The 12500-nt window shown below is 32.4% G+C and overlaps 1 protein-coding gene across 3 annotated transcripts in view; it reads left to right on the forward strand.

Moving 5' to 3' along the window:
- The window catches only part of Gnpat (dihydroxyacetone phosphate acyltransferase), a 12899-nt gene extending 814 nt beyond the window's left edge, over window positions 1-12085 (forward strand). For all 3 annotated transcript variants that reach the window (XM_070133297.1, XM_027373476.2, XM_070133296.1), the window contains exons 2-15: window positions 673-924; window positions 1106-1279; window positions 1906-2035; window positions 2399-2502; window positions 3287-3386; window positions 3816-3967; window positions 4564-4722; window positions 4999-5203; window positions 5374-5505; window positions 6733-6885; window positions 7497-7576; window positions 8361-8519; window positions 9041-9204; window positions 10249-12085. In XM_070133297.1, coding sequence (XP_069989398.1) covers window positions 694-924; window positions 1106-1279; window positions 1906-2035; window positions 2399-2502; window positions 3287-3386; window positions 3816-3967; window positions 4564-4722; window positions 4999-5203; window positions 5374-5505; window positions 6733-6885; window positions 7497-7576; window positions 8361-8519; window positions 9041-9204; window positions 10249-10351 — 2046 coding nt within the window. In that variant the 5' untranslated portion in view covers window positions 673-693 and the 3' untranslated portion in view covers window positions 10352-12085. The remainder of the gene's footprint in view (window positions 1-672; window positions 925-1105; window positions 1280-1905; window positions 2036-2398; window positions 2503-3286; window positions 3387-3815; window positions 3968-4563; window positions 4723-4998; window positions 5204-5373; window positions 5506-6732; window positions 6886-7496; window positions 7577-8360; window positions 8520-9040; window positions 9205-10248) is intronic.
- The last annotated feature ends 415 nt before the right edge of the window (window positions 12086-12500 follow it).

Genomic DNA, 12500 nt, shown 5'->3' on the forward strand with positions numbered 1-12500 from the left:
ATTCTATTTATGCATTGATAGAATTATATAATGCTGTCTATCCATCTTTTTCTGTCTGTCTCTCTATCTCTGTATTTCACTGTCTGTGTGATCATCTTTTAATGTCTCAGATTCAGTTATAAGGACTAGGAAAGTGCCTCCTTCGAAGCACTTTTATTTAACAGGTGCAGACCATTAACGCGAGTGGATGCCCTTCCCAGGACTCTAACCCATGTGCTTAGAGATCCTCCTGGCCCAGGCTGCCACATTACCATTGCACTACTCTAACTCCATCTCTCTATATCTTCTTATCTATCTGTCTATCTCTATGGCTTTATCTTTTTATCCACCTATATCCCAGTAGGGTTTACTCGGTGTAGCTAAGATCTTGACAGAACAGTCGAAGGATCAGCTGCAGTCAGAGGCATATTATTCTCCATATTAGAATTACCTAAAAACTTTAATGAAAATATTGTAAACCTAAATTTACCCCTTCAAATGTAAGAAAAGTTGACACTCAGTTAAAACAGCTGACACACATATGTCATTTATGATTTTTAAAATATTTTAATGTTCCAGAAAAGAACAAAAAAGGAAGCCATTTATACACCCCCAGATGTTCATCTTTTATAGATTCTGTTTAGCCATTACAATCCCTTTCATCCTATTAATAACGTGTTCGTTTTTCTCCAGACAGGGAGGAGGACACACACAATGGAGCAGCCAATAGTATCGCAGAGTTCCCCTGCTGCCTGCGGAGGAAAATCCAAGCCAAAGACACAATATATTGATTTGCTAGAAGAGAGGAGAGCATCAAGTGACCTGAGGTGGGCTGCCCGCGAGTGGTCGTCAAGAGGAGACTACCGATACAGACTACACCTAAGCCGCAATGACATCTTCAATCGAGTGATGGGGTCGGAGAGAGTGAAGCACACCATCAGCCAGGTTAGGATTTTTGATTATGAGCCTTAGCATCAAGAAGTGCAAGAATACAGATTTCAGGAATAGGCAAGGGTTGCAAGAATATTTTGTAGATCCACATTTGGAACGTAACTCACATTTACTAGTCTTGGTAAATCACATATCATTAAACCCATTTTTAGTACAATCTCTTTCCTTTCAACAGTTAGCCAAGAATGAGCAGGACCAAGAGGCTTTGGAGGAAGAAGTGAAGGGTATCCTGGAACAGATGGGGCACACGCAGGACATAGGCACTATACGACAGTTTGCCTTTATCCTTCCCAAGATCATGAAGAGAATTTATGGAAAAGTTCTAATTAATGAGGAGGGTATTGAGAAAGTATGTAGGATTCTCTTTCTTCTGTGTGTGTGTGTGTGTGTATGTGTATGTGTGTGTGAGGGTGCGCAAGTGGTTTAAGATACAGATGACATAATTATATATTTGATTGCAGAAGGATTCATCATTGCAGATTTGTCATATTATAAACACATTGTCTCAAATTTTCAAGTAGAAATAGGCTTACATAGATACCTTATAGTTTAAATTGAGAAATAAGGAAGAGAATTTTAAGGAATGAATCAGAATTTCTCATATAAGGATGATAAGAAATGGTAGTTTATTATCCCGTAAGCTCTTGTCTTTTAAGAATATGATCATTCATATATTGTGCTATGATGGACAGAAAACAGAAGTCCCGGAAAACAGTTATGGTATATTGAACCAAAATGCTGATATTGTGTGAATAAACTCTCTTCCATTACTGCTTGATGCTATATTTATATTCTGCTTTTACAATTTCCAGTATCTTAGGATGTATAGATACTTGTTGATGTTGTTTGTAATTATCTCTTTGTTTAGAGAAATGTAGCCTCAATGCTATCATCAAATATCCTGGTTTTTCTCGGAAGCTGCTTTGATATTAGTCACAGTTTGAATAGGCTACTGATTATCATTTTCCGTATCAGCTTCGCAGGAAGCTGGTTGAAACACCTGTAATCCTGCTCCCAACACATCGATCCTATGCAGACTTCCTGTTAGTATCCTACATCGCATACCATTTCAACCTGCCCTTGCCTGTTATTGCTGCTGGAATGGGTAAGGCTCTAGTCTCATTATAGATTGAGTGATAGATTTGTTAAAGGTGTTTTAGATAGAACATGTTTATATTTCTTTCTTTTTCTTTTTTTGGGGGGGCTCCTACTACATAAAGTTGTCCAAAACATAATATATGATATTAGAGCTTGATTATGAGTACCAGAGATTACTTCAGTTGCAGAAGACCTTGTGCTACATTAGAAATATGATTAGCTACCATAGTATAATATATCTAGCATTCATGTGCATCATTGGGTGTCTGCAGGATAAACAGTGTGGTCTTTCATTACAAATTGTTTAAAATCACAGTAATCTTGCTTACATTGTATGTATTTAGTGATTATGTATATTGGCTTATTGCAGATTTTATGAGCATGGCGGTCATAGGCGAGATGCTGAGACGTTCAGGTGCATTCTACATACGCCGAACATTCATGGACAATGCACTCTATTGGGCAGTATTCCAAGTAGGTTTTATCTCTAGAAATAGTTGCTTATCAATTTGTTTTTGTTTATTTATTGATTTATTTGTCTATTGACATGAAATTACAAATGCGCTTGTTATATATTGTTTGAGAGTATTAACCACATGCTGCCTGGGTTGGCATATGCATACATACCATTCCCACTGTGTATTTAATTTAGTGATTGTTTTTACATATAGATGGCTCCACCAATTAGCAAGTTATGATAAATTCCTCTCTCACCTGTTTAGCCTTTTCCTTGATTTTCATTAACTGCCATTTGTAATGCCAATAACAATTTAATGATTATAATGATTTTAACAAAAATAATAGTATCAATATTGATAGCATTAGTGTAAAAAGCATTTTCCCAGTATTTCAAGGAAAGGTTAGGTTACAAGGTCTACTACTTGACTCCTTTGCGGCTAAGCACTGGCAGAGCCATCTATATGCAGAAACATTTAACAAAACATTACTAAAGGGAAAGTAACATTAGGTTGATTGTCGTCTCTGATGATGTTGATTATGTGGAAATTGGATAAGATTTCTTTAACAAAATATTCAAAGTATATAGAAGCTGCAACCTCTTTGTTTTTTATCTTCTATTTCATGTCATCACTTAATGATGAACCCTAATTTTTTGGGGGGTGGCACTTACAAGGGGTTTTTGCTTAATTTTATGTTGTATGTAATGTGTGTAAGATAGTACATAAATAAATATTCATATAAATGAGCATGCAAATATATAAATAGCATATACGAACACCTAATTATTTTTCTTTGTCAGGAATATGTTCAGACCATTGTGGAGTGCACTGGATCTCCCCTTGAGTTCTTTCTAGAAGGTACTAGAAGTCGCAGTGGAAAGTCGTTACCGCCAAAGATAGGTGAGTTTTTTTGTGATTTTTGCTTCATTTATTGGCTTTCTATACTTTATTATAAAGTACTTGGATGGTTAGTTTTTTGTTGTTATTTTATTTCTCTTTCTTTCTCTCTGTTTCATGTTTCTTGCTCTGTATGTATAGTTTTCTCTCATCATCATTCATTTTCTCTATTACATTGACACTTTCTCTCTCTCTCTCTCTCTCTCTCTCTCTCTCTCTCTCTCTCTCTCTCTCTCTCTCTCTCTCTCTCTCTCTCTCTCTCTTTCTCCCTCTCTCTCTCTCTCTCTCTCTCTCTCTCTCTCTCTCTCTCTCTCTCTCTCTCTCTCTCTCTCTCTCTCTCTCTCTCTCTCTCTTTCTCTCTCTTATTCTTTCTTTTTATCTCTCCCACTCCTCCAAACACTAATGTTCTCTCCCCTTCCCCCAAACAACTAGGGTTGCTTGGCTGTGTGTCAGAGTGCTGGCTGCGAGGAAGGTTGCCAGACCTGGCTGTCGTGCCCATAAGCATCTCATATGACAGGACCCTGGAAGAGAAGCTTTATGCATATGAACTGCTCGGAGTGCCCAAACCCAAAGAATCAACGTCGGTGGGTGGAATCTGACTTTTTGAGCTTCTCTTTCTATCTTTCCTTCTTTCTTCCTAGGAGGGTATATATTTTGTGATTGGATTTGTTGGTAATTTTGTTACTGTGGGTGTTCTTCGTAAGAAGTTTTAATTTGTTTACAGGATATTATGTTTGTGTTTGTTTTCTGGAATTTTGTTATCAAATTCACCTTGGGTTATTCTATAAATATGGTAGATTTTATATTAGCAATCTTATTTTGTTTTACATGTGTATGTGTTTATGTGTTTATATGTTCATATATGTGTGTGTGTGTTTATGTGTTTATATATTCATTTGTGTGTACATGTGTGTGTGTGTGGGTGTTTATCTGTTTATATATTCATTTGTGTGTACATGTGTGTGTGTTTATCTGTTTATATATTCATCTGTGTGTGCATGTGTGTGTGTGTGTGTGTGAGAGAGAGATTTATGGCTCATTGGCTTTTTTGTTCTTTTCTTATGTGGAAGATGGGATTCCTGTTCCATCCTCTTGGTGTCAAAATGAAATGTAAATAGCTCTCAAAATTTTGTTTCTTTGTCTCTTTTAATCATTGTTTTTTGTGCTTTAAAATTTACAGGGTCTTCTAAAGGCAACCAGCATATTAAAGGAAAACTTTGGAGACATTCGCATCCATGTCGGTGACCCCATATCAGCCAGGAGCTTCCTTCTTCCACGCGTTGAAAGGCACCTCACTGCCGCTGTGCCATCACATTTGGCCCCATTGCTCAAGAATGAGGTATGTGCATGGTCATTGCTTGGCAGTTGGGATTGCCCGTACTGGTATGTTTAAGTTCTAGTTTTTCTTCTTTTTTTTCTCCCTTTTTTCATATTAGCTTATATTGGAGAATTGATATTGTATTGAAGGTCTATACTTAAAAAAAAAAAAAATATTGGTTACATATATGCAATACAAGGAATACATTGTTTGTATAGATACGCAAATAGAGTAATGAATAGGTATGTGTATTTACATTAACAGAAGTTGATATATCAAATACTCTTCCCGAAACAGTTGTCTGCCTGTGAAGCCCTAGGCCTTCACGTGTTACATAAAATCCAGATGGGTTCCCTTACGAGTGTCTGGAGCATTGTCTGTGTCCAGCTGATGCAAGCGCTTTGGAGAGGGCAGTGGATGGTGCCCCTCAAAGGTCTCGTTGAAGACGTCTCGTGGCTGGTGGGCATTTTCCAGAAGGTTGGGGGAGAGGTGGCTGTTGAAGGTACTTGTTGAATAGCTTGCTTATTGGTTCTACTGCTCGTTTGTGGAGGATTTTAATGTATATATTGGATGATATTTTGCCAGGCTTTTTCATCATTGTATCAAAATACAGAAGTCAGAGAGGAAACGGAAGCGATGCTACTAACAAGTGATTTTTTTTTTTTTGCACAGGATCAGTTGAAGATACTGTGAGACATAGTCTTGCAATCCACCAACAAGTTGCAACACTAGGAGCCAATGATGTCGTTCATATACAGCAAATACACCAACCTAATCAACAGAGCTTACACTTGCCGCAAAAGGGTAAGTCTTTTACTTCCCACTGATCTTGATTTACATTTTTATGTTTGTGTTTATATGTATATTATATATGTATGTATATATGTATATATATATATATATATATATATATATATATATATATATATATATATATATATATATATATATATATATATATATATATATATATATATATATATATATATATAGATATAGATATATATATATATATATATATATATATATATATATATATATATATATATATATATATATATATATATATATATAGATATAATATATATATATATATATATATATATATATATATATATATATATATATATATATATATATATATATATATATATATATATATATATATATATATATATATATATATATATATATATATATATATATATATATATATATATATATATATATATATATATATATATATATATATATATATATATATATATATATATATATATATATATATATATATATATATATATATATATATATATATATATATATATATATATATATATATATATATATATATATATATATATATATATATATATATATATATATATATATATATATATATATATATATATATATATATATATATATATATATATATATATATATATATATATATATATATATATATATATATATATATATATATATATATATATATATATATATATATATATATATATATATATATATTTAAAATTCTGTTTATATATATGTATGTGTATATAGATGTATGTATATATATATATATATATATTTATATCTATATATATGTATATATATATATATATATATATATATATATATATATATATATATATATATATATATATATATATATATATATATATATATATATATATATATATATATATATATAAAATTTATATGTATATTTATATATCTATTTGTATAGCTTATGTATATTTATATATCTATATGTATATGTATGTTTATATATCTATATGTATGAGTATATTTATATATCTATATGTGTGTGTATATTTATATATTTAATCTATCTATCTATCTATATATACATATATATATATATATATATATATATATATATATATATATATATATATATATATATATATATATATATGTATATATATATATATATATGTATACACACATGCAATTTCTTGTATTATATTGAAGAGTCAAATGTTTATTTCATTTCCTCCACAGTGGCCACCTTGAGCAGTGGAACCATAGAAAACGCAGTAACACATCTCATGTTACAACATTACATCAATCAGTCATTGCACCTTCTAATCCGACCAGCATTGGTTGCTCAAGCCCTTGTGTCACGAGTGAGTTCCAATGCAGTTTGCCCCATTGGTGAGTTTAATTGTTTGTTTTGGTGTCATTTCTCGACCTCCTCCGAGTGTTGTGATGTATTGGATCAGGTGACTTATTGCATATCGTGTAAAAGTATTGGAAGTTTACGTTAATTAGGGAACTTTGGCCGGTAGTGCTTCACTTTATAAAATATTAAAGTATAATGAAGCTTTTGTATACCTTGCTAAAACTGTAATTGTTTTATCAACGCTTATTTAATGATGTCTCACGTTCTTGCAGATTGATCAATCTGCAATCAGTCAATCCTAATTACCCCTTAAGAGATCATTTTTGATACTTAAATTATTCCCTTTTATACAATTTTTTTTATACTTGAAGTTTGACACGTGGGAGATATCAGTTCTAAAAAAGATTTTTTTTTTTTTTTTTTTTTTTTTTTTTTTTTTTTTTTCTTGTTTATTTTTTTTTAGGAGATGAGTATATTCGTGCAAATGTCATTGAAAGGAAATCTAAAATTGGCAATAAAGAAATTGCACAGAAAATGAAGTACAGTCCTAGTCTCTATAGTCTAAGCCTACATTAGTTTTACAAAAGAATAGATAGAAAAGATAAGTAAGTATTATTTCTTTTTATTCTCCTTTTTCCCACAGAGGAGCTACAGAGCCGATTCTTCTTCCTTCGTTCCTTAATGAGCAATGATTTCATCTTCGAGAAGGACACTGGAGGAAAGGTAAGGACATTGGACAAGAGTTACTTATTCTCTTTAAGCTTACTAAACTTATTTATTTTTGCTCTTATGCTTTTCCTTCTTTCTTATGTATGCTTAGATATCATAGTAATTATTATAAATGAAACTGGTAGGCTAAAGATTGAGAAAAAAATTATTTTCTCTTATGTTGAAAGTTTGGTGTAGAACGTTACATGATATTTGAGGAAGGACTTCATCCAGCTTTTTAATACTATGTGTTAATTTGAATATCTTGTCATTGATTTAAGGAATTAGATATTTCTCACAACTTTCCTTTGAAACCTATCAATCCCAGAAGGGCATTAGATACTTACTGTACCATGTCGACTGTGATTTTTGTTTAAATGTAGATGGCCCCCACAAGAGTTAATTCCGTGTCCTACTATCTCCCCTGCTTAACCTTCTTGATTTTGGGGAAGATTTGAAAAATAATTGATTGCTATTAGTATTTTGGTAACATTATAATATACATATAATAGAAATGATAATAACAGTATTCATATTAATTCCACCAGACAAAATCTTTTTCACTAAAATTCAAGAAATTTTAATGAAAAAGATGAGGTCCCATAGAATTTACTATTTGATGCTTTGGTGATGTGCCATCTGTGTGTAAACAAAATTTTAGAAACCAAACTACAGTGAACACTACATCATTTTTTCTTTTATTTTATTTTTATTTTTATTTCTTTGTTTCATCTTTTTTCTTTCTTCTTCTTCTTCTTCACAGCTGTCTGTATATGTATTTTCTTTACTCTTCTCCCAGGACTTCATGGAAGGCTTATCCCTGCTGACGTGGAGCGGAGAAGTCAGTTTCATCCAGGGTTCAGTCCACCATACCGGCAGAGGCAATAAATTGATGTCGTTGCTTCTCGGTCTCCTCAAACCCTTTGTCATCACCTACAGTTGTGCTGCAGAGACACTAGTAAGACTAATTCTCTAAGAACTGTTGCATAATTTTTGTGATTTTTGTACAACCATTTGGTTTGGGTAGGGAGAAGCAATATGCCAGTTTGTTTGTAAGGTATGCTATAGGTCTGATGTAACAGTCGTACTTAAATTACTGTCAGTCTCCTTTTCTTGACGATTGATTGTTAATAGCCCATTGTGGCAAACTTTATCTTTGTTCATATGTGGAACACAAAGTATTTTTGTGACACAAAAAGAGTTAATTTGGTACTTTTATTTTTTGCTTCAACTGTGAACTTGAAATGATGTATTATTTTTTACTACTCCTTATTTCTTGTCTCATGAATAGATTATAAGAGAGTAAGCTACAAAAATACAATTTACAACAAGTAACAAGTTTTTCTAAGGATAATTCAAGATTTTATTGAAGGAGATGGAAAAATATTTTGTAGAATAGAACATTTTCTACAGTAACAGATTGTATCACTCTTACCATCCATTTTATACATAAACAGAATAAATTGCAATTTTTATCAGGCCTCCCAAGATTGGCTCGACAATGGTGAAGTCGTACTGGCCATCCAGCGTCACGTGGAGAGAATAGTTGCAAGTTCGGGGGTGTACTCTGCCCTCTCTTTGGACCCGACTCGCCACGCACTGCGTTCGCTCATCAAGCTTGGAATGGTTGAGAAGAGAAAGGGGTAAGGGTTCCTTATATTTTCTTTGCTGATGTTTGGAAACCAATAGGATGCATGATATGTTAAAGCTTTTGTTACTTTCTTTTATTTCATTGGTTTAGTGAGATATGCTGGTTACCTTCTCCATTCATGGGAATATGGTCTGTGGTTCTGATTATCCTCAAAAAACATTGCATGCATACATACATATATATATATATATATATACTTACATACATACATATGTGTATACGTATGTGCATACATACGTACATACATACGTACATACATACGTACATACATACGTACATACATACGTACATACATACGTACATACATACGTACATACATACAGATGCATACACACACACACACACACACACACACACACACACACACACACACACACACACACACACACACACACAAATATGCACATGTAGACAGTCACATATGTATCAAATATTATTATTATTATCATTATCATTATTATTATTATTATTGTAAGCTATATAAAGAGCCACACTGAAAATATCAAGATTTATACTGCCAAAGGTGTCAGTACAGGTCAAGATACAGCTTAGAAAGAATGAGAAGATAGAAAGTCAGCTATGTACATAAGAAAAACATATTAGCTGATCTTTTAAATTTTTCAAGAGTCGGAGAAAGGACAATCTGACAATCTCTGAAGGCAATCTATTCCAAAGCCTACAAATAGCAGTAAATAAGCATTTTGAAAACTAACTTGTAGATGATCAACATATCAAATGTCATTGAACTAAGAGTCATAGAACTATTGGTAACTCTTGCAGGTTGATAAAAATCAGGTAAAAACTTATAGAGGGGATGTGAATTATTGGTTACAGTCTTGTATGAGACTGAAAGAGCTCCAATAACCCTATGATGTCCAGTGTCTAAATGTAAGTCAGACAGGAGAAATTTAATGGAATTAAAAGAACACACATATTCATATACATGTGTTTTTATGTATATTATATCACTCTGCACTTTATTCTTCTTGGTTTCTGAGTGGGTATTTGTTACTCTAAGGACCTTCAACCTTTCCAGAATGGGTGACCAGACGACCCTCTCTCCCAACCAAGAGAAGCTGCAGACAGTTCTCCAGGAGCTCGGGAGAAGCAGTGAAGGAGCTCTAAGGCCGAAGCTGTAGCCAGTTGACGCAGTCGATCTAGGAGAATTGCTTCAAACAATGCGCATCATGCACTGAGCCAGAAATCTTTGACAGTGCGAAATACAAATAATAATACAAATATCCTAGTCAATTTGATAACTAGTGATAGCAAATTCCTTTCTGGTCTTGAGTTCCTTTGGTTGTGTTTAATGAAGGACTGAAGTTAATAGATGAAAATAGGTTGTTTGTTGTATTAGGTGACAGAATCAGATGACTGAGATTTTGGTATGTCTATAATTTGATAACTTTCATGATTTGTGATGGATTTGATTTGAAGTGTTATACGAAGCGATGCTAGTACTTGTAATGTGCATAATTGACAATGCTTTAACGTTTTCTCAATGGAAGTACAATTTAGTGTCATCAAGTAATTGTTAATAGGAGCTGTTGCATGTATCCGGATTTTCTAGCCTGCTGCTTCTTTATTTTGTTTTTATATCCTTTCTGAATTCTTGCTCTCTCCTTTTCTCTCTCCCACTTCCTCCTCTTCCTCTGTCATCTGCTTCCATGTTCCATAGTGTTCTATAAATTCATTATAGTCAGAGAAACCTGTAGTGTCCCTATGTGTTCACACTTGTTCAACGGAAGCTGCAAAATATTCTAGTGTTCTGTGTCATATTACAAGTTTTGGAAGGTTTATTAATTAACCCTTCGTTTGTATCTAGCCAAAGATTGCGTATCTTTTCTTTCCTCATATATTTATTTTATTTGTTTATTTTTTTAAGTATAATGAATTTGAATACTGTTAGTATTAGCAGGAATTTGTTGTTTTATTTTTTATTTTTCATTTTATTTATTTTTATTTATTTATTTTTTTTTTATTATTTTTTTTTTTCCATTCTTTTCTTGAAATGGTATTTATCTGAATTTGCCGATTGTAGCTAAAGGATATAAGTTTCTTTAATATCTAATTGGGTAAGCAACACATTTTGATTATAAGATATTTACCAATATATATGCTAGAGATTGGCTAATGGAAATATCAATTAATTATATTCTATTTATTTTTTAGACTTACTCTTTCTCACATATTGCACAACACATTACAGTTTGCTCTGTCCAGTACATCCTTTTAGAGTGGAAATGCACTGTTGTCACAAAGTTTTTGCTCCTTTTATTTTTTTGTCTCTCTCTCTTTTCTTTCGAAATGCACTAATACCTTACTTAACATAATATAATAAGATTTGACCGTGGGAGACCCTGCTTCTGGACACAGGAAAAAAGGGGTTTATGGGGACAGGGAGGGAGGGACAAGGGTCTTTAACATAACAAAGCATTCCTCTCGAAGACTTGTCACAAAATGAAGTCCGTTACCTCATTAGTAGCTTTAGGCTTTGCTTGATCTGCCATATTGTCATTGGATGCCAAATACCGAAGGGTAATGTATTATAATTGTGTCTGGTCATCTAGTGTAATGAAGATTATTGTCCCTGTTTTGTGAAGGAATCATCGGATGCCAATCATGTTCGTTGTGCAGTTTCACATATATTTTCAGAGATAGGTGTACTGTGTATATAAAGGTAATGTTGGTGATTCGTGACTTGATTAGATTTTTAAATCTGTACAAGCAGATTCCTTGATATTTCTATTAGGGCCGTGATATTGTGCTCGTTCACAGATTCTGAATGTTTTTGAATGCTTTCTTGTAAACAGAGTATATTATTTGTTTTGTAAGAAATCCCAAGTGATTGAAATAAAAGAGATTATATTCAACTAAGTAGTTTTTTGTCCTAAGGCTGAATCCTATCATAATTTAGGCAGAAAATACTTGAGCTAAATATCCTTTTGTTTGTCTATTTGAAAATTACGCAGTAAATACTGATCAGTATTGACTACCTCCAAGATTGTTATATTTCAACAGTAATTCAGAATCTGAAGATTTGAAATAGAAACCTAATAATAAAACGATGTAATGCATAGGTAAAGATGGATATAAAATAAGATGATCTTTTAGAAAAGATCTTTTCGTTGCTTCTTCTGAAGGAAAAAAATAGTAAATAAAAAGCTGTAATTAACTTTGAAAGAGAAAAACAATAAAAAATGCAAAAAGAAAAATCAATCTGCTTACCAGTCTATAAACATGCAGTACATGTACGTAGTGTATATATGTATATATATATATATATAT

This window comes from Penaeus vannamei, chromosome 18, assembly GCF_042767895.1.
Source record: "Penaeus vannamei isolate JL-2024 chromosome 18, ASM4276789v1, whole genome shotgun sequence".
Classification (NCBI taxonomy): domain Eukaryota; kingdom Metazoa; phylum Arthropoda; class Malacostraca; order Decapoda; family Penaeidae; genus Penaeus; species Penaeus vannamei.